General features: G+C 41.7%; 1 protein-coding gene across 1 annotated transcript in view; it reads right to left on the reverse strand.

Moving 5' to 3' along the window:
- Positions 1-2335: 2335 nt before the first annotated feature.
- Positions 2336-21854, reverse strand: part of gnai2b (guanine nucleotide binding protein (G protein), alpha inhibiting activity polypeptide 2b) — a 56028-nt gene continuing 36509 nt past the window's right edge. Inside the window, exons 3-10 of the mRNA XM_083972007.1 lie at positions 16978-17020; positions 13832-13973; positions 10855-11015; positions 7071-7199; positions 5305-5434; positions 4666-4819; positions 4363-4555; positions 2336-3602 (exon numbers count right to left, since the gene is read on the reverse strand). Of these exons, the coding sequence (XP_083828133.1) occupies positions 4365-4555; positions 4666-4819; positions 5305-5434; positions 7071-7199; positions 10855-11015; positions 13832-13973; positions 16978-17020 (950 nt within the window). The 3' untranslated portion in view covers positions 2336-3602; positions 4363-4364. The remainder of the gene's footprint in view (positions 3603-4362; positions 4556-4665; positions 4820-5304; positions 5435-7070; positions 7200-10854; positions 11016-13831; positions 13974-16977; positions 17021-21854) is intronic.

The following is a 21854-nucleotide window of genomic DNA, read 5'->3' on the forward strand; positions in this document are numbered from 1 at the left end:
CTCCTGCGCTCTGAGCCAGATGAGGGGCTGACAGCGGGACTTTGACGATGCTCAGCTTTTCTCTGCAGCAAATCAGCGCAGAGCGGCAGAATATCAGCCAATAGCAAGTAGCCTCAAACGAGATACCGCCCCCCCCCCCCCCCCCCCCCCCCCCCCCACACACACACACACACACACACACATACCCCTCCCCCGAGTCATTACAGTGGCCCGTACTGTAACTGTGTTGTGTTGTCTGTTCACGCTCAACATCTGGAGGTGGATAATTCCATTTTCTTTCAGTGGGACTATAAATAAATTGTCACAAGGGCTTTTGAAAGTCTTTTCAACCCGTGCTGACTTTTTCAAAAACTATAAAATAAAAACAAATTTGATTTTTATGAAGTTTATTTGACTTGATTGTGAAGACCAGCTCTTCAGTGCAATTTCTTGTGCGTTTTTATGCAGAATCTGATACGATGCACAATAAGTTGTCTTGCCTTGGACAAATGCTGTGAATCTGTTGCACTGCACACATGTGCAGGTCTACTGAGACCCGGGCCTGCATGACGCCCTCTTGTGGATCTTTGTAAACAGGACCTCCCTTATTACCATTCTTCATTGTCCCTGAATATAAACCTTTTCACAGCCTCTTTTTCAAAGCTGCAAACGGCCCATTCACCGTTCACCCCTATGACATACAAATGCAAAACATGCTTCAGGGATCAAGCAAAGATTCATTTCATTTGGAGATGAGCAAAGCCTGCATGACTACACCTCCTCACCTCACCTCTTTGGATGTTGATTACACTTTGTATTGTAATTCAATGGGGAGAGAATTGCCCATGGCCTTTACTAGAGCTAAATCCCCAATTCTAAGATGTCAAAAAAAAAAAAAAAAAAAAAATCCATTAGCCTACAGGCCAAAGTCAAAATCCTCACCCAGTTGTATTTATAAAGTTTTTCTCTTCTGTATAATTTATCCTTGTGTATTTGTACCTTGCTCAGTTCATACAAGCTGTACACTTAAATGTATTCATGCCCACCTACACTGTGCAATATCTCTGACCAAACAACATGTAGCTATATAGGCTAGTTTTTTTCCTTAAATAATATTGTGTAGCATATTTTGTTTTATATATATTTTTGTATATAGTAAAGTTACTATTACTTTACATGTCCAGTACGTCTATGCTACTGTTGCAAGTGGGATCAATAAAAAGTCTTGATACAATGAAGGATATAGGGAGCTGGTTTAGTCCCATGGTTATCATCCTTTTAATGAAATACTAATAATATAATGATAATTTTACCTTATTTGGTAGTCATGCAATAAAACACCAGATGATTGTCATTAGTTTTGTTGGAGTTTATTTTTAAGCGTATCATGTTTTTAGTCTCAATCTAATCAGTGCTGGTAAATACAGGTGCATCTCAATAAAAAAGAATATAATGGAAAAGTTAAATTCAAATAGTGAAACTCATATATTATATGCAATTCAATTTAATTCAATTAATTTATTTTCTGGAGGACTGTGTACAGTATTAAGCATTCCCTTCTAAAGAGGAAGGGATGTGGCTGTACCCAACTGCAGCCAGGGCTGATTTACATTGGCAGTCCCCCTGCCAGATGTTGTTAGGCACAGTACCTCAAAAGAACAATAAAAATAGTAATAATAATAATACAATAATACACATATAATATACATTCATGACACATAGACTAAAATATTCAATGTCTTTATTTCTTTTAATTGTAATGATTGGCTTACATTTAATGAAAACTCCCAAATTCTGTAAATCAATAGCCTAATTAGAATTTAGTGGAAAAATTGACTATTTTGTAACCTAATGATGTCTAACCTTGATCATCTGATTAACTCCAAACACATATGAAGGTTTCCTGAGCCTTTAAATTATCTGTCTGGTTCAGAAGCTCCACTATCATGACCTCCATCATATTCTCATTTAGGCCTATTGAGATGTACCTGTATATCAAATAAGTATACAGGAGTGTGAAATTAAAAAGGGTTATAGTGGAAATGGCCAAGTAAACATCTATTTCCTATAGATCTCAGGGAGAATATCAGTATATGTGTGGGCTTTGAGTGAACAAACCACACTTGTGCATTCTCATGCACTGCACTTATGGATTGTGCTTTTCTTGTGTTCAAGGCCACTCAGACTCAACGCTGCCACACATTCATGCATCACACCTGTACATGGAACAGACTGGGGCTCAGTATCTTGCCTAAGGACACATGAACACACAGACTGGAGGATTGACTCATCGTACATTTCTATTTCTATTCTATCAATTGTATTTTTTTTTGTTGGTCCTCAGTACAGTTTAGGAACAGATTTATATAGTGTTTGCGCATTTTCTCGTGACACATCACACCACAGAATAAAAGGTAATGTGACCAAACTTTTATTTACATTGAACATTATTAATGAACGACCATCATCCATTTGTCTCAGTGGCATGGTGCATCTTAAATCATTGGTTATGTGAACTGAAGTGGAGTAGAAATAGCCCTAATTCACACTATGAAGATAGCATGTCTCTAAAGAACAAGTGTAAACAGATATCAAGGCACAAACATATGGAGAAAGACTTGGAATGAAACAAATAGTACAGAACAATCCATGTTAGGAACAGACATGACCACTTAAAAATCTTGCAGATATCTTAAAAGTGACACAACCATTTCTCTTTTGTTTCTTTAAAGAAGTTACTTAAGGAATGTTATTCAGTTTGTGGGGGGGTACAGGCTAATCTATGGACAGTCATGCAGAACAATGCACTATAATACAACTTTGAATATTGATTCTGTGTAAACATTGTACAAAAAACATTTTCCCTTAATCCATCTCCGTTCTCCATGCTTGTTTGTTTTCTTCTAAAAAATAAGCTCTGTGCAGTCAAAAGGTTCATAAAATGCCAACATTAGTTAACATAAGTTAATGTGAGTTTTATAAAAACTTGTTTTTGTACTGTATCCTCTTATTAAACCTCAAAAACAAAAAGGAAAGGGAAACAAATACCTAAAAAAAAAAACTCAAACACAAATCTGAATACAAAGCAACTAGCCTTTAAAATTGGTTTCCTATCTGGTCCTTAAAGGCTTATAGAGGAAGAACAGTACTTTAATTTTTACTGTATTTTCATTTGCCATGTGGCATGATAAGATAATGTTATTATTATAAGTTTTACCTCCAACAGTCATTTTCCACTTCAGCCAGTCAGCTAATATAATTTATGTTCTACTTCTAATTAAAAAAACAGCCATTTCTCAGGTGAGTGCCTGAACTGTTAGTGGTCGATTTCCAGTGAGGGGGTTCTAGGTGAAATATCTATGTGCCCAGTGTTTAATTGGAACTCAGGATGAATATGAGAACCCCTGATTAAGCGCAGTAGGAAATATTATGTATAAAAAAAATAAAATAATAATAACAACACATTAGACAGAGAACGTGATGGTTGCAAATCAGTGATTGTTTAAGTTCTTTGAGGTTTCCCCCCTAGGAATCAAGTCTGTTATGGTTTTCATTATGAAAAGCAGTAATCATCACATGGCTGTTGCAGTCTCTCATGCAGTCTGTGTGCGTCAGGCATCGTCCTGCATGAAGAGAAAGATGACAAACAGTTAGAGCCAGGGACAGGGTTGGAGCTCAAAAAGTAGTCCCATTCATAATCTGATAGTTAAATCTGACATGCTGACCCACCATGAGGCAGTGGAATTTATTCAAAATGTCATTTATGTAATTGACAGACAAGGACAATTAGAAAGTGCATCGTACAACTGAATCTGACCTGAAGATCTGACTTTAGCGTTCACAAAACCTGAGAGTTAATGTGTCCTGTCAGGTTGCACCAAAAAGATAAGTAACCATGACCACAGTGCATTATTTCTGCCTGTTCACCATCTAATGTACAAACCTACCAGAAATTGATGCAGTAATTCAAATTTGCCAACCACCCAAAATAAAGCAGCTAGAGTTTCTAATTTTCTTTGTGGTTGAAAGTACCTGTTACATTATTGATGAATCAATTTCTTGATAAATCAATTACTTATTTAAAATGTCAGAATACAATTAAAATGACCATTAGCATTTTCCACAGCTCAACATAACTTGGTTTGCTCCCTTCACCAACAATTTAAAATTTGAAAAATTGGTGCCAATTAATTTTAGTCCATGAACTAATAGATTCATTGTTTCATCTCCAGATTGAAGCGTGCATTGTGGACTATTACATATATTATTTATGAATGAACAACTGTACAATCATTGGGTATAATCAATACATCACTTAAAGAAAATACAAGTCATAGGTTCAATGAGATTCTATTATACTCGGCCATCTTTCCTCTGTCCTACCTTTAGAAAAGACCGCAGTCTTTCAGGTTGTTCTTAATGATGACGTCAGTGACGGCGTCAAAGACAAACTGCACGTTCTTGGTGTCAGTGGCACAGGTGAAGTGGGTGTAGATCTCCTTGGTGTCCTTCTTCTTGTTCAGGTCCTCGAACTTGGTCTGAATGTAACTGGCTGCTTCGTCAAACTTGTTGGCTCCTGGTGAGATGAGCAGGTGGTGTTAGAAAATGTGTTACATTTTCTTAAATTGTGATTTGAGCCAGTACAACGCCGACTGGGCCACTGATGACCCCCCTCCCCCTCCATACCTGTGTACTCGGGGAAGCAGATGGATAAGGGACTGCGTGTGATCTTCTCCTCAAAGAGATCCTTCTTGTTGAGGAAGAGGATGATGGAGGTCTCGGTGAACCACTTGTTGTTGCAGATGGAGTCGAACAGCTTCATGCTCTCATGCATTCGATTCTAGAGAGGAGTCAAGAGTGGTCATGACATACGGCCTGCAGCACAACAACACAACAGAGCTGCCACCAGGGGACAATGTTGTGTAGCATTTTAAATGTGAGGAGTAACCGGTGTGTTCCTCAGAGCGTGGTTTGCTCCTGTCTCTCTTGAGCACTCTTGTTAAATTGATAAGAAGTTCAAGAAATTGAGGTCCCACGGTTCAAATCACTCGAAGAATTAGCTATAAGGACTTTTATTATATAATTGCTCTCCATTGGTTCAGCTGTAGATGTATCATTAAACTCCAATGAGTCAATTTTACCACCTGGAGCTCAGTACCATTAAGCCATAATAAGAAGCGATGAGTGATGTTAAATTGCCTTCTAATGCCGTACAATCTAAACAAACCTTATACTGCAAATGAGCAGAGGAGCAGATTTACGCAGCTTATCAAATTCATCCATGCTAATGAAGGCAAAGGCATCAGAGGATGGTTTCTTCCTCACCATCTCCTCATCCTCAGCCAGCACCAGGTCGTAAGCGCTCAGTGCAACACAGAAGATGATGGCCGTGACTCCTTCAAAACAGTGAATCCACTTCTTTCTCTCCGAGCGTTGGCCTCCCACATCAAACATTCTGCAAAGGGAAACGAGGGACAGGAGTCACACTGTGTGTATCAGTGTGTGTGTGTGCGTGTGTGTGTGCACAAGTAGGGGTGGAAGGAGGTCACAATGAAAGACAGTAAGGTGAACAGGGTGTCGAAGAGGACGCTTCGGGAAGAACGACAGTGAAGAGGGAAGGAGAAAGTTAAAAGTGACACATCATCCCTGGACGTGCATTAAGTTTTCATGAGGCCACTCACAGAACAAAAAAAAGTGGCGGCGAGGGGGCGGAGGGGTGTCCGTCAGAAAGCTGATAAAAGATTGCAAGGTCATAGCGGGCCACACCAGGCAGGATACGTCCAGAGCAAAGGCCCCGGCTAAGCTGAAGTGCTGTGATCGAAGCTGTTAGAGAGGTGTGAGCAAAAACCCCGCAGAAGTGATAATAGTCTACAACATCCAGGACAGCTGCCATGTTCAGACACAGACTCAGATACACCAGGTTTAGTTTTTTTTTTTTTTTTGAGAGAGCACAGTCTGTTTAGGTCGGCCGACGCCCACCAAGCACCGCTCTGACGCATCGAAACGAAAACCACTGTCAAAAGATGACATTTCTCTGTATCTATACGTATTTTCTTTTCATACTTATTATGGCAAACCGGGCCGAATTATAAAAATGTGACTTTCTTCTTATTGATTGCCTGCATGTATTATTCAGGCCAAATATTGAGGCAGTGACAGAAGGTAAATATCAGAGAGTTTATCAGGAAACAGGTCACACCAGAGCCATGTGGCTGTTGCTGCCTTTTTTGTTATATATTATTATTATTATTATTAGTCTGATCTCTTTGGCTCAACCATTATAAAACACAAGGGTTGAGTATTTCATACACTGCTCCATAAACATACCTTCATATCTTTCCTTGCTGCACTTTTACATAATAGATTTCTTTTTACATATTCCATGTAGGTCCTGATATCACATGTTCACCTCTGTCGAGAGTTATATCTATACATCCATTACTGTCCCACACATGAGTGCTCAGACTGGGTAAGAGCATATTTTATGTAAGATCTACAGTGCTATGCCACTGAGGACACACTGAAACATTAACATTAAAGAAAGCTCCAGTGTTATTGAACAAGTGAGGAGTGGGTGGGTCTAATTTATTTATTCAGCTCTCGGTGCAATTGTGATAATTAGCCTTTTAATTACTAGTATAATTTGGCGTCTGTGTAATAGAGATGTACTTTTTATGGCAGCAGGTTCAGTTGCCCCTTCATGCTTTTAATGTTGGGACCACAACTAAGTCTAGCAACCGCGGTGTGCACTATGTATATAGCTATATGCTATTGCTTAGTGTTCAAAGCAGGTGCAGAGGAGGCTGGAACTGCAGTGTCACTGCCTCCACTGATGGGACCAATGAAAACAACTGTGCTGATGTAACGGTATCCACACTGCTACTTAATAGCAAGGACAGTTACATTTTACTCTACTCTTTCTGTTCATGTGCTGTTGTGTGGACAGTTAGAGAGGTGAGTGAAAACTAAAGGAGTCATGTAACCACTCAGGTTACTAAATGTCAAATAATCTCTCCGGACACTCTCATTGGTTGCAAATATCTGAATGGCTTGTTATGGACACACCACGGGCAAGGGCGGTTCGACCTTACTTGAAGTGCAGTTCCTTGAAAGTGAAGTGAGTCTCCACGATGCCGGTGGTCTTGACCCGAGTTCGCAGCACATCCTGCTGGCTGGGGATATAATCTGCTTTAGCTATCCTCTCCAGGTCGTTCAGGTAACTGAGACAGAGACGGAGACAGAGACAGAGACAGAGTGAAAGAAAGTGATCAGTGTGATTTTCAACTTGCAAAACAGCAAGTGAAAACAAAGAGGCCAACACAGCACATGGACACACAGGTCACTGCTGCACTTGCGGTGCATTAACATAAATCAGTCTGCATTTTACTGAACTGCTTTGAACTGCAATGAACCTTGAGTCATTAATCTGACTGCAAAACTTCACACGAAGCATTTCATTGGTTTTCAAGCCTTACAAGGAATTGTACTCTCCAGGATTTGGTAATTAGTCAAGTTATAACCAAATGCATTATGCAGGTCAGAATCTATTCTATCTCGGACTTTCGCCTTTCAAAACCACAGCTCGCAACTGGGGTTGAGAGAAATCAGTTCGATGGACATGAACATATACGTGAACACAGCATTAGCAGCAGCAGCCATGAACACAGGCTGATTAATGGTTCCTAAGCTATGTCCCGAGTTCCTCAAGACCTTCCAGGGGTCACCAAGGAACAAGCCTGTAATGAGAGACATCATTTGGCAGTGAAAAAAGGTTATGGATGCAACACTGACATCTTATGACCTTCTAACACCTGGTATCCATGGCCACTTAGTGAATGCAAGTCAAACAGTTTCCCATTTTTAGCTCCGTTTGGCCTCCACCACCGACTCCTGAAGGAACATAGATTGTTAAAGGTATAGTTCAACATTTTGGCAAATTGGCCCATTGCCATAATCCCTGTAGTCAAAGCAGTAGGTTCGTTACCTTTTTTTGTCAGTGCAAGCTGTTTTTAGAATGGCAGGGCAGAACCACCAGCTGCTCAGAGCTACGCTACGGAGGCTCATGGGATTTCTTGGTTTCCCTCATCAAACTCGTCATCAAATACACAATCCAACAACTCCAAAACACTCTCATGGACAAGTTGTCATCTGGATATTCACCACGCTATGAGATAATAACGGAATGTTATGAGACAGAGTTGTTTTCGAGGCAAATGCAAACTGCCCCCGATGGGAACGTGCATCAGCGGTTTTGCAGGAATTTACCTCTAAAAACAACTCCGTCTCATAACGTTCTGTTATTATCTCATAGCGTGGTGAATGTGCAGGTCACAACATGTCCATGAGAGCGTTTTGGAGTTGTTGGATTGTGTATTTGATAAGTTTGATGAGGGAAACCAAAAAATCCCATGAGCCTCTGTAGCCTAGCTCTGAGCAACTCGCGGCTCTGCTCTGCCGTTCTATAAATAGCTTGCATCGACAATTAAAGGTAACGAACCTACTGCCATGGGTTTATGGCAATGGGCCAATTTGCCAAAATGTTGAACTATCCCTTTAAATGCTGCACCAGCTAGTTGCTAACTGTGTCTCTCTGTCATTTGGTGCTGAGTAAACCGTGCACAGTGGGTACAATTAATGGTCACGTTGCTTTCACATCATGTCATTGATACATTCTTGCTATAAAAATGACGAGTTATCTTCTCTAATCACCTTAGGCGACGTTTATTGCACCATCGCCATGGTTACATGATGATTTTGTTGTTGTGAGGGTTTGAATAGCTCATTGTTGATCAGGTCTCTAGTAGAGAGTGATATTGTATATTGGCTCTGGTAATGGAAACATGGCTGTTATCTATGCAGCCCATTCACATTATCATTTGTCTGTACTAATGCCATTACCGAAAACTGAGGCATACAAGATACTGTAGGTAGTCATCTGCACTCACTGCTAATATCTACAAAAACGTGTGTATTTCTGCTCATCTGCTACCTTAAAAAAAGAAACATTTGTTAAGGAATGATTTGCCCGTTTGAGATGTCTTGAATTTCCTGAGGTTAATTATTTTCAGCTTGCTGCTATCAGGTGGGCTTGCTGAGTTTCACTTTGTCCCTTTCTGTTCTCTTCATATTACATCTCCTGCCTCGCATGCAGGCAACACACCGGTGTAAGGCTCAAATGGAGTTTCTTGGGGATTCATTTTTCATCATCACTCCAGCCTCTGCTGAGCTCGCTGTATGTTCGTGGGGAGTGAGATGAGGTCAGAGTGTGGATGCCAAGTATCAACTCTGTAGTCATAATAAATTCTAATGTGAAATGGCTGACTGAAATGTCTATGAGACCCCTAAGGGATTACCACCAGACCCACTAGTACTACGTCCTATCCTTAGTGGGAGGATTTCTATGGCAACGTGCATATTCTTCACTGATTTGCTCTACTTAAGTCAATTTGATGTGTGCTAATAGTGAAAAATATGAGTATTTGCTGTTGCTTTTATTTTCTATAAATACAATCAATAGGGCTGTGAGATCAATTTGTACAGATGATTTTCCTCTTATAAAGAGGCAGACGTTGTTACTTGAACTGTGAGAAAATGCCAGAGAACATTACACACAGGGTCTTGGACAGAACACACAAAGGGTAAAATGGGTAAAAATGGGTAAAATGCATTCATCTTTTTCACAGTTTCTTCATTCATAACTCTCTTTTCCCACTTTCTGCCCCTTATCTGTTTGTCCCTTATTCTCTGACAGACTGTTGGTCAGTAGGGGAGTGTGGAAGCATCTTCACCATGCTTGACACAGCTTGCCCCACTTACACAAGCATTGCATAACCACCCAAGGCCAGATGGGAGCTTTAGTGGTCCAGCCAACCTACACTTCACAGACAGAAAGAGTTATGTCCAGCATTTCAGTGGATGTGACATAAATGAATGTCAAATAATAATAATTTATTTTGATGAATAAAACCATAAATTATAAAATAAACTATTTTTTCCCGTCAAATCAAAGCAGCCTTTACAAAACATTTCCAAATGTGAGGACAGAGTCATAAGGATCATCCAAAACAACATTTCTGCTGGCTGATAAAACCAAAGGTTCACCTTGCGGTTCTACTATCGTCTCGTGTCACAAAGCTTATTTGGATTAAGTTTACTTCAAGTACACACACTTTTTCTGCATCTCATTTTTCCATCCCTCCAGTCTCTATAGAACCCCAGAGAAGTCGGGGTTTGTCACGGCAGCACATAGGAGAGACTGACAGCTCTATGCCATTAGATCCATCACGACACTGACAGCATCCCTAATGGCAGTCACATAAACAGCCGTCAATGTGACACTAACATAAAAGTCATCAGTGCAGCCAATGAAAAAAAAAAGAAGCAAAAAAGCAAATGAACACCAAAATACCTCTTGACTGTCGCTCTCCAGCTGTTTTATATTCTTTTAATATTCTTATTTAAATCATAATAAAGCACAGTGCCTCACTTTCAGCTTCTTATGCAAAATTGTTTTTCAAATATGAATTACAAGCAGGTATGCAGGAGCAGACAAAGAGCTCATCTATCTGGTGGGTATGAAGTTTCTCACTTGGCTACAGTTACAGTGGGTTAACACAGCAGTGTGTTAGGGAGAAGATTGCCTATTGATTGATGTACAAGTAGTGGAGGATATGTAGGGACAATGCTGATAAAGTCAGAGTAGCTATTACAAAAGTGAGCAGGATATTGAAAATCACAGATTTCATCTAGCTTGCCCATTTGCTGGAAGGTATTACCTTGTTAAGGTGATAGTCGGCGCTTATTAGATTCCTACGCAGGATCACACAAGAAAACGCACACACACACACACACACACACACACATATTCACACTCACTATGCTGCAGAGTCATTGAGTTGGTATTCTCGCGACCTGGCGAAGCAGCTCTGTATGCCGCTGTCGCCCCACAATCGCCTGATCACGTTGGCCAGGTCGTCGGGGAGGACGCCCTGCTCCTCGGCGGCCGCAGACAGGGCGAAGAGCTGCTGGGCGTCGTCCTGCAGGGGGCGGTAAGGACACAGAGGTTGTTGCAATGACACATCCAGATGCAAAATGTTAACTGCAAAAATCTACACAGTGGGAGTGTGAAACAAAAAATATATACAGTATTTGTCATTTACATCAGTGCAACCTGTGCATCATCTGTTGGGCTGTGAGAAATGATACAGCAAGAATCCCCTGGTCGTTTTAGACACATAAGGCAAAGTAATTGCTGTATCTGTGAACTACTGCCAAGGAAGCAAAGGTTGTGATAGTAGCAATATAATGTGATGATGATATCACCCAATTCTCCAATAAGCCCATGCCAAACCAGTCTGGGCCGAGCGCGATAGGTGAGATATGTTGGTGTGACTCAAGGTGCTATGTTGCTGTAACAGGCTGTGGTTTTAAATTTCCTGCCGTTTGCCATGTTGCTCATCTTTCTCTCTCTATACTCCATTTTCCTGTTGGCATGAAACCAATCATCCTCTCTGTGAGCTTTAGTCACGGTGAGGGATATGATAAAAACGCAAAAAAGTAGTAATTAATCCTTGGACTTGACTGTATATCAGCGTAGCAGTGGTTGTGGAGGGGCTGTGTAGTCAACGTTAAAATAAAAAATAAAAAATTCACTTGCAATAACAGTGTTGGTCACATTTGAGGAGAAATCCATTTTGCTTCCCTGCCATGCAACTGCTACAGCTATGCTCCCCTTGTAGTGCAGCCACATTTTCATATTTTTAACAGCTGATTGATATTTATTTGCCTTGTCCATTGCCATTCACAGTCCAGTTTACTCGGATTTTGTGTGTTTTATTCTGGCTGGTGAGCTTACACACCACCAATGAAACAGCTGTTTTTTTCTTTAAATACAGCTGTTCAACTACCAGAGATTCTGGGAGAACGTGAGGTGTTTGTCGGAGCTCATTCTGCTCCTTTAACCAAAGCAAACAACCAATATCCTGGATAATGTGTAACTCTGCGTGTTTTGGTTTCATGCGTGTTTGTGCATGTGTGCACACAAGCACAATCTGTACGTGTGTGTGTGTGTGTACACACGAGTGCATTTCCACAGGGGCTGCTGTGTGCAAGAATGGGCAGGCTGCTGCGCTAATTGCCATGTGTGGGAGTGTGTGAGAGTATTGTCACGTACACACAGCCATTTGACAGATTTGTCGGTGAGGGGGGAGGAGAAAAAACAAAAAAACAGAAACATCTATCCATCCCACTCTAATGACCGCAGCAGAGTCCTCCATCCTTCTATTACAGCTTCACTCACAGAGCACACAGGCCGACTGCAGTGTAAAATCTCACTGACACACGTTCCACCACAGGAATTAAGTTCAGACACTGTTGGACCTCGGTGGCAGCTCCTTCATCGGCTGATAAGTGCTCACAGGGAGCAGCAGGCTGCTTATTGTTGTTGATGGTGGTGCATGTCTTTGTGTGTGTGTCTGTGTGTGTGTGTGTGTGTGTGTGTGTGTGTGTGTGTGTGCAGGGTGGGTCTGTTTCTGTATCAATGAATACTCTGACTGTACGTTAATTGGGCCTGATAGAGCTGTTAATGATTATCTTTATTATGGATTAAGCAAATTGTTGTGAATAATTGATGAAGCGTTTCACAAATAATAAATGTCAATATTGTCCCAAAAGCCAATCAAAGTTCACCCTGGAGTGTCATTAAGTCCAACTGTTCAAAACAGTGTGAACAGAGTGTAATATTACTCCAGACAAAAAGGAGGGACATATATTCATTCTAATGATACACCACAGCTGCTTAAAAAACACAAACCAGACCATTCGGGGCCGGCTGTGACTTCACTTTCGATGTTAACCTTCAGAACAAGGAATTCATTTGTCACTGCTGAGGCTGCATAGTCTGGCAAACTAGGTGTGCTGTTAAAATATGTCCTGCCAATAATTTTGAATAAATTCAGTTCCTGAAAAAAACACAGCCCTCATTGGCCTATCTGCTGCTGCTAGACACACTCTCAGCCTCCTCTCTGTCTATTACAGCTCTGAGGAGAGAGCAGATAAAAGATGGTGGAGGTGAAGTCTGTAAAAGACGAGCGCTGTTTCCCCTGCATGTTACAGAAATGGATCAGATTAGTGTTTCAGAGTGCTGCTGCAGTTTCACTGCCGACACAAAGGGCTGCTGTGAATAGGTGAATGTAGAAATTACACGACGATTCCTCATTTGTTTTAAAAACACCGGCACGACTCACCAATGTTATTGACCCAACACGGTCCTGCAACAATTTCTGTGATGAGAGGTAATGAGCAGTAGATGCATCTACAACTATTACTTTAATGCAGATTAAAAAGATGAACTTGGGTTTTTACCTGCACTGACATCACACTTTCCTGAGTAGAAGACTGCAGCGGAGACGTGTGAGCAGCCAGATCGTTATCACTGTCCCCGAGACACATTTCCCTTCAGGGACAGTAAAGTTGTACTTTGCTTTAAGAGGCTGTTGATGAAACAGCCTCTGTTCTGTTGTGGCCTGAGGGAGATCCTGATCTGTCCATGATGGATACAGCCCGATGAATCCTGCATTCTCTCACACTGATTGTGGCTTTGCTGCTCTTATGTGAATCTCTGCATATTTTGCATTAGTATGACAGTATGTTTAGTTAGTTAGTATCTGGTGCATAAGCTGAAGCTCTATTCAGCCTAGTTTTAAGCATGGGATAAGTCTTTCTTGTTTGTGGTCAAACCAGGCTTCTTCCATCCGATATAAGACTATGGGGTGAAAATAATGCATAGTGATATAATGATATACAGACATATTACATAGAACATTGTATTTTTTAAGTGTGGTGTGCATCTTACCACTCTGGAAGGGGCGCTGTAGTCTATCTTGAGACTGGCCATAGCTTTCACAATGGCCATAATAGACTGGATGGTATTACTGTAAACCACTGCACGGTACTGCTTACACTCGTCTTCGGAGTAGCCATCTTCATGGATGATTCTGTGGATATCAACAACATGCAGCATTTATTAAGGTGTAGACATTAAATCTGCAGTAAGGAGATTTTTTTTTTTGCCACTCGGGAGCTAAATGTTCCACTGGCTACAACACATACACATCTGAAAAGGCTGCTTTTTCTGTTTGTGTGCAATGCCTGAGAAGCACATTCTATGCACTCTGCATTACATCTATCATACCAGCATGCTGTGTAGGATGATGCAGTGGGGTTAATACACACACACATACACACTGGAGCTGCCTCAATGCTGCAGCATCCATTTGATGCAGTATCCTGAGTTTACCTCTAATAACATTATCACTCTGGACCTGAGAGTGAGGAAACTAATTGTCTGTGCATGTACAAGAGTGCATCCTGTCATGAGATGCAATCATCAAGACTTCATTAGGAAAGTGCACAGAGAGAAAACAGAGACTAGTTCACTTCAATTGTTACAGTAAAACCGCCTACAGCTTTTAAAATAATTGTGTTGATGCAAACAGGAGCGGCTTCACAGATACATGGCAGCTACATTTTGAGGTGTTTTGAATGCAGTCACGTCTCCCTAACTTTCTCTGCTGTAATGTTGTGTTCACACTAGGCTTGGGCGGTATTGCGGTAATACCGTATACTGCAGGTATTTAAAAATAGCAACGGTATCAGTTTCAATACCGTCATGAAAAAATGCAATGCACTTATACAGGAGATAAGGATTAAATATTAAATAAAAGTAATTTAATGTCTAAAATTGATTATATGTCCAGTAGCACTTATGTGTGGTTGAATTTCCAGTTAGTTTAATATGTTTTAGCCTACTTTTACACCCCACACCCTATAGCCTTTCATATACAGTTCGGTCATATTGATTTTGACTTAATTTTGACAAGACAGGGCTACAAATGTTTGTTTTTTTTCCTGCGACCAATCGACCAATGAGATTTTGGTCTGCTAATGTTTAGCCCTAGTATTCAGTTTCTGAATGGTGAAGACACAAGCGAATGCCACTTACGTCATCATTTTTAATTAGTCACGGTAATACCTTATACCGTGGTAAAATGTGGAGGAAGTTTGACGGTATCAAAATTTGGATACCGCCCAAGCCTAGTTCACACAGGATGCTTGGATGTGTAATGTTACATAACAGGCCAGTGTTGTGAGTGTTTCAGTCTTACTGGCTGATTTATCTGTATGCCTGTACGTGTTAATAACCTGCCTTCAAAAAGCCAGACTGTTCCTGCTCCAAGCTCATAAAAAATGGATTCAATGCCTGGCTAGCCCAGAGGAATGTGAATAATTAAGCCATTTAGGGTCCTGTGTGTGTGTGTGTGTGTGTGTGTGTGTGTGTGTGTGTGTGTGTGTGTGTGTGTGTGTGTGTGTGTGTCAGACTGATACACAGGCATTACAACATCGTCCTGTATTCAGAAACCCTTCATGCTATTCTTGCAGCTAGGAGCAGTAAAAGACTAGAACAAACAGGGGAGGCCATGACGTCCCCTAGAAACCACATAGAGGAAACTCAAATGTATCTTATCTAAGAATGACATGGTTACTATTGTAAACGACTGAGCTCAAACTTCTGATTTAATCTGCCTCACGGTCGGTGCCTGAGCCGAGGAAAATATCAGCAAAGTGCGGTAGCAGGGAATAATCAGATGTAGCTGCGGCAGTGTCTCACTTACAAACAGGCCCTAAAGAATAGCTCATTGTGAAGGGGAGCTGTGAAGACACAGAGAGAGAGAGTCAAGATACCCCAGTCCCCAATGGCCACTGTCATAACAACCAAGGTCGTAAAGTATCATGGACCGAGCCTCTGGTGGAGGGGGCGAGTGCTCCTAACACAGCGGCCCTTGGGAAAGTACTGCTTAAAAACTTGCAATGTGACTTAGGAGAGTGTGATATATCATTTAGGATTTAGTACCAGACATGATCTTCACAAAGGTGCTCCCGTCCCACTGGCAATATCCTTATTTAGAAATGTAGCAGTTGCAAGAGTTTAGTTTGGGTTTAAAAAGGCTCTGGAAGGAAGATGACCTTCACAAGTGGGCGGCATTACACAGTTTTAATTTGTACTTCAACATTTTGGCAAATTGGCCCATTGCCATAATCCCTATAGTCATAGCAGTAGGTTTGTTACCTTTAATTGTCGGTACACTAGCTGTTTTTAGAACGGCGGAGCAGAGCCATGAGCTGCTCAGAGCTACGCTACAGAGGCTCATGGGATTTCTTGGTTTCCCTCATCAAACTCATCAAATTCATCAAATACACAATCCAACAACTCCAAAACACTCTCGTGGATGTCGTAACTGAACGTTACGGGACAGAGTTGTTTTAGAGGCAAATGCAGAGACTGCTTGCCGGAAAACTGCCCCCGACAGGAAGACGCATCAGTGGTTTTGCAAGAATTTACCTTGAAAGCAACTCTGTCTTGTAAAGTTCCGTTATTATTTCATAGCGTGGTGAATGTGCAGGTCACAACTTGTCCACCAGAGTGTTTTGGAGTTGTTGGATTGTGTATTTGATGAGTTTGATAAGGAAAACCAAGAAATCCCATTAGCCTCCGTAGCATAGCTCTGAGCAGCTCACGGCTCTGCTCCGCTGTTCTAAAAATAGCTTGCACCAACAAATAAAGGTAACAAACCTACTGATATGACTATAGGGATTATGGCAATGGGCCAATTTGCCAAAATGTTTGAACTATCCCTTTAAGCTCAGCAGTTAGGACATTTGGCTCCTGAAACATGACAAGTACGATGGTTCATCACAAGCTTTCATCACCTACAGCTAGAGAGGGAAAAACATAAAAAAGGAGAGACACATGTAACATGTTGCACTTTATATTTTCTTCTATATAACCAGATTTGGTTAAATTCAGCTGGTTTATCTTCTTCAAATGCTCAACCAACACACAGCCTACCACCATGACCTCAGAGAAATGGAAAATCTATTTATAGGTTTAAATATTAAATATTAAAAGATAAGAAGAAAGGATTTGCTTCTGTAACTTACTTCATTTGCTTTACAATGGTGCTTTTCCCAGACTCCCCAGCACCTGTTGGGACATTAAAAGATCACAAGTTACAAAAGAAACTTCACAAACATGTTGCTGTTGAGTGGAATAAAGATGAACATTAGATTCAGCTTTAAAAGCATGAGAGACCCAGTGATGACCTGAGGCCAACATCACATTTCGTCCTCTGGGTTGTCTGGTTTATTTATGTTTCCATTTTTAGGGATTGATGTACAGATATGCACGAGGACTTCCTGTAGTCATGTTTATTTTGTAATGTAGTAGAAGAAGCGTGCAGGGAAGATGACAGATGGTCAACGTTATATTCATGGCTACTGATTATTTAATGCTTTTTCCAACTTATGGTAAAAGCATAATGATAAAAGATCATTTAAATGTGGTTTTGAATATTTTTCTTTACTGAATATAAACTAATAAGTGTAGCACACCACAGATATAGTTGGATTTAACACTGTCTTGACAGCCATTGGTTTCCACTCACACCAGTACCTTCTGCAAAGGTAGGAAAACATCACCTACTAACTATTCACAGCCTATTATTTCATCACACTCATCACCTCATGGCAATGTTGCTGTAAGCAGTGAAACCAACTCCATCAGATGTACCAACAACTACAGTAAGAGAGTGTAAGAGTCAACTGGCAGACAGAAACCATTTACTAAATACCACGGCACAATAATATGTGAAAAACTGAAACCAAAAAGAAACCATTAATTGTGCAATTTCGTGGTGTATTTGACCACTAGTTGCACAATAGAGCAATGTCTTCATGAGGGAATGTTATCATCAGCAAATCCCTGTATTGTTTGTATAGCGTGTGCATGAGGATGCAAGAAACTACCACTGTTTGTTATGCTATTCCTGACTCAAGGGAAGTTTTAAGCATCAATTTTGTAAGTGTCTTAGAGGGAAGGAAATGCATGCAACACATTTATCTGACCATAAGGAATGTAAACATTACCTTGTGTACAGGGAAATTCCTACTTTAGTGTGTCTGAGTATCAACTGCAATCAACAGAATGGAAGAATCTGAATTTTATACAGTCTGGGAAATAATAGAGTATCTATAGTGTATGAGCTGAAATCTCCAGAAAGATATGACACAGGAAACACTTAAGACCTAAAGGGCCAGAAAAGTCCAAACTCTGTAGATTAAAAGTAAAGAATTAAAGATCCATTAGGATTAAAAATGAAGAGCATTAATGCTCTGACAGCCAAGCCCCTCCCCCCCAAAAGAAATCTACAGTGAGCTGTGCTTCAACACTAAAGGCTTGTTTAAATGAAAAAAAAGAAGCCTTGGGCACGTCCACTGTGCTGTCAGGACCATGCCACCATGAACTGTCCCATCACGCCACCTGACCCAGCCCTGCCAAAAAACATTAGCCTTGCTGAAGCTGATGGAGCAAGTGGGAGCAGCGGTGCTCCCTCCTTCCTCCTCGCGCTGTCAACATTCATCATATTCACAGGCATCCAGCACTTTTCTGAGAGAGAGGCAGGAACCCAGGGCAGAGGGAGGGGTGTAAAAGCAAGGTCTGGGGCTACGCTCGCCTTCGTAAGAGCTGTCACTCACGTCTTGGGAACAAAGGCAGAGAGAGGGGGCTGGACAGATCTCCAGGTCCAGGTGGTGCGTCTCAAGCACAAAAATATACTAGAACAAAAACAGTCCAGTGTGCACAGAAAACAAGATGTATTTTTTATATTTAATACAATTATGGGGTTCTTTTTTCTTGTTCCAAAATCTTCAGTTTCACTCTAAGCTTTTCTTTCCCTTTGATCCTTTTTTTGTTCAATACCCACACCTGAATCCTGAGGCAGAAACTTTTTAATCTTACTTAAGGCTGATCAAGATTATGTAATCAGGCTGCTGCTACGATTCATTCGCCAGCCTCGCTCACTGAAAACAATGTTTTAAGACAGGGCGGGTTAAGTCTCTTCTCTTAGCCTACAGTTCACTTCCAAACTTCAAAGTCTGACTTTGGGGAGATAAACACAAAGAAAATAATATACATCAGATTTATAGGCATGTATAAAAATATCCCGTTAAAAATAGGCAGGTGATGGAAAGTGGAATCTCAGTCTCTCTGTGGACACACACATGCGTGAAGGTCACCTTCCTCACTCCAGAATAAAAATCATCCATTAATATTTCAGCCTGAAGGGAGGTGAACACTTGTGAACAGAAGAGAGAAAGAAGACAGCATCCTCATTCTTCATGCTCAGGGTGTTACAGAAGAGAGGGACGGACAGTGTTGTTGTGCTGCTTCAAGGGAAAACCTTTAAATTTTACAGCAGCAGAAAATCCAAAATCTAAAGACTGCTACAGAAAAAATCTCTGTTTGGAATTCATCTCCAGGCTGACCCTGATCGTGATACAAAATAAACAGCATGGATCATCACATCTCTTTTACTCCATGTTGCACAGAGAAATACAAATATATAGACTAGACCTGGCCTGACTGTGGAGCTTTTCAGCAAAAACACAATATCAATATTTATTAAGATCAGTATCACTCTCATGTTACTGTAGAGCTCAGGTAAAGTTTTTGTTAAGTTAGGATTCTGTCTGTACTGACTCAATCAGGATGAAGACTCTGTCAGGCCTCGGGGGGCTCGGGGGATCTGGATGACAACAGGTCCACCTTCATCACACTGACACTGACTCTTCCTGGACTGCTTCCCCTTGTTGATGACCTATATGGGCGGTGCTGGTCTCATGTGCGTCTGACACTTTTACCCCTCTCTTGCTTTAACATGTCAGCCGGTGCTCTGAGGACCTTGTCATGATGTTTGTATCTCACCTGGCTAAGTGCAGTCTCGCACCATACCAGTGTGTGCATCTCTATACACGAACTTCCAGAGTGGGTCCGCCCTCATCCCCCAGATGTGCAGGTTTACTAGTTACTGGAAGTGTCAGTCCTGTTTAATCATCTCTTTGAACCCTTACAAGTTCCATGGTATGTACCTGTAACTTTTGTCCGTCCTTCACGGGTGGGTGCTCTGATCTGATCTGCCCAGGTTCCTCTTCTCCCGAGGGCTGGAAGTGGGTGAGTCCTTGCCTCCCCATACACCTGTTCCTGAAGTACTTCAACTTCAGCATGCTCTCTGCCCACTTTGTGGTGATAAAGCCTGGTCCCAACCAGTTGCTTGCACTTCATTTGTGCAAAGAGACTGACCACTCCATCGAGAGATATTTACTCCTGGTAGGTGGATACTCTGTTAAAGGAGACATACTCTGCTTCCTTTCCACAAATTAAAAATAGTTCACAGGTGTCTTGAAGACATGTCTGTGATGCTTTGATCAAAATACCCCAAGGATCAAACATCACAGCTCTTTTCATCCTCTCTAAACAGCCCTGTTCAGAACGGCTGGTTTCAGTGCCTGTCCCTTTAAATGCAAATGAACCACTGCTTGCCCCGCCCCTTCTACTGGTCCCAGGTAGGGGTGGGGTTATGCAAATTCAAATCCTAGTTACATCACTGGAAGACAACCGAGGGAACAGTTCATGAAACAACGTAGATTTCAACCTAGGGATATTTCCATAATATGTCCCCTTTAAAGTTTAAAACTGTTGGGGGCGCTAGCGAGCAGGCAATGGAGTAGGCAGCACAAGCAACATGCTCTGCTGAATTTCGGTTAAAAGTTATTTTTTAGGCACCTTATACCAACAGAAAACTACGACACATCGTTCTGAGTTAATTATTTTTCAGTAAATCATTTTTATTGTGACGCCGCAGCGCGAATGGCCTACAATTTGCGAAAATTTGAGTTCACCAGAGGAGCTAACGCAACTGGGCCCAAAGCCTCAAGCCCGAGTGATTCACCACCCAGGTGTAACACACCTGAGCCTGAAGACCAAATGGATGCCGCGGACCTGAAAGCAGAAATCCTCACAGAGTTGAAAATGGACATAGCTATGCTGCTCAGGTCGGAACTCAAGACCGCTCTGGCCGAAGATTTTGAAAACATTAAGTACGAGCTACAGGCAGTAAAAACGGAGCTAGCAAACAACACCGCGGCTATTCGCTCCGACGTGGAGACGATGAAAACAACAGTGGCACACATGGAGCAGGGGCTCTCGTCATGCTCAGACGACGTGACTACATTGTTAACAAAAGTGGGGAAACTCGAGACAGAGGTCGGCAGCCTGCGGGAGAAATGTCTTGATATGGAAGGAAGAATGAGACGCTCCAACATCCGCATACTAAATGTCCCAGAGACTCCAGGCTCCAGCACACCGGCAGCTGTCTCCAAATTATTAAAAGAAGTGCTAAAAATAGACAAAGAAGTCCTGATCGATCGGTCCCACAGAGGTCTACAGCCGAGAAACCAAGACGGTAAACCCCGTGTCATCGTGGCAAAAGTCCACTACTACCAAGATTGTGCTGACATCCTCCGCCGCGCCAGGGAGCCCGGGCCGCTCCGGTTCAAAGGGACCGACATCTCCATCTTCCCGGACTACCCCCCGAGCGTCGTGCAGGCCAGATCCGCCTTCAGCGAGGTGAGACGACTACTACGTGGACGAGACGGTGTTAAATACGGTCTTCTCTACCCAGCACGGCTCCGGATCACGCATAACGGAACTGAGAAGCAGTTTCAAAACGCGGGAGAAGCCATGACCTATGTGAAAACCAGAATCCTACCGGACTCTTCCAAAGACTGACCAGGACTTGAAATGAGTGAGAATAGCTAAATTCTACGTCTGAATAAGGTTGGTGCTGTCCATCCTGTCACGCAAACACATCACCTTGACTGATACACTCTACAGAGCCAAATGGCTCCAGTTTGTTCCAGATGAAGACCCAAGGTATCAAAACTGTGCTGTTTTTCACTCTTTTGTTTTTGTTTACAACAGA

Source organism: Trachurus trachurus, assembly GCF_905171665.1.
Source record: "Trachurus trachurus genome assembly, chromosome: 5".
NCBI classification, from domain to species: domain Eukaryota; kingdom Metazoa; phylum Chordata; class Actinopteri; order Carangiformes; family Carangidae; genus Trachurus; species Trachurus trachurus.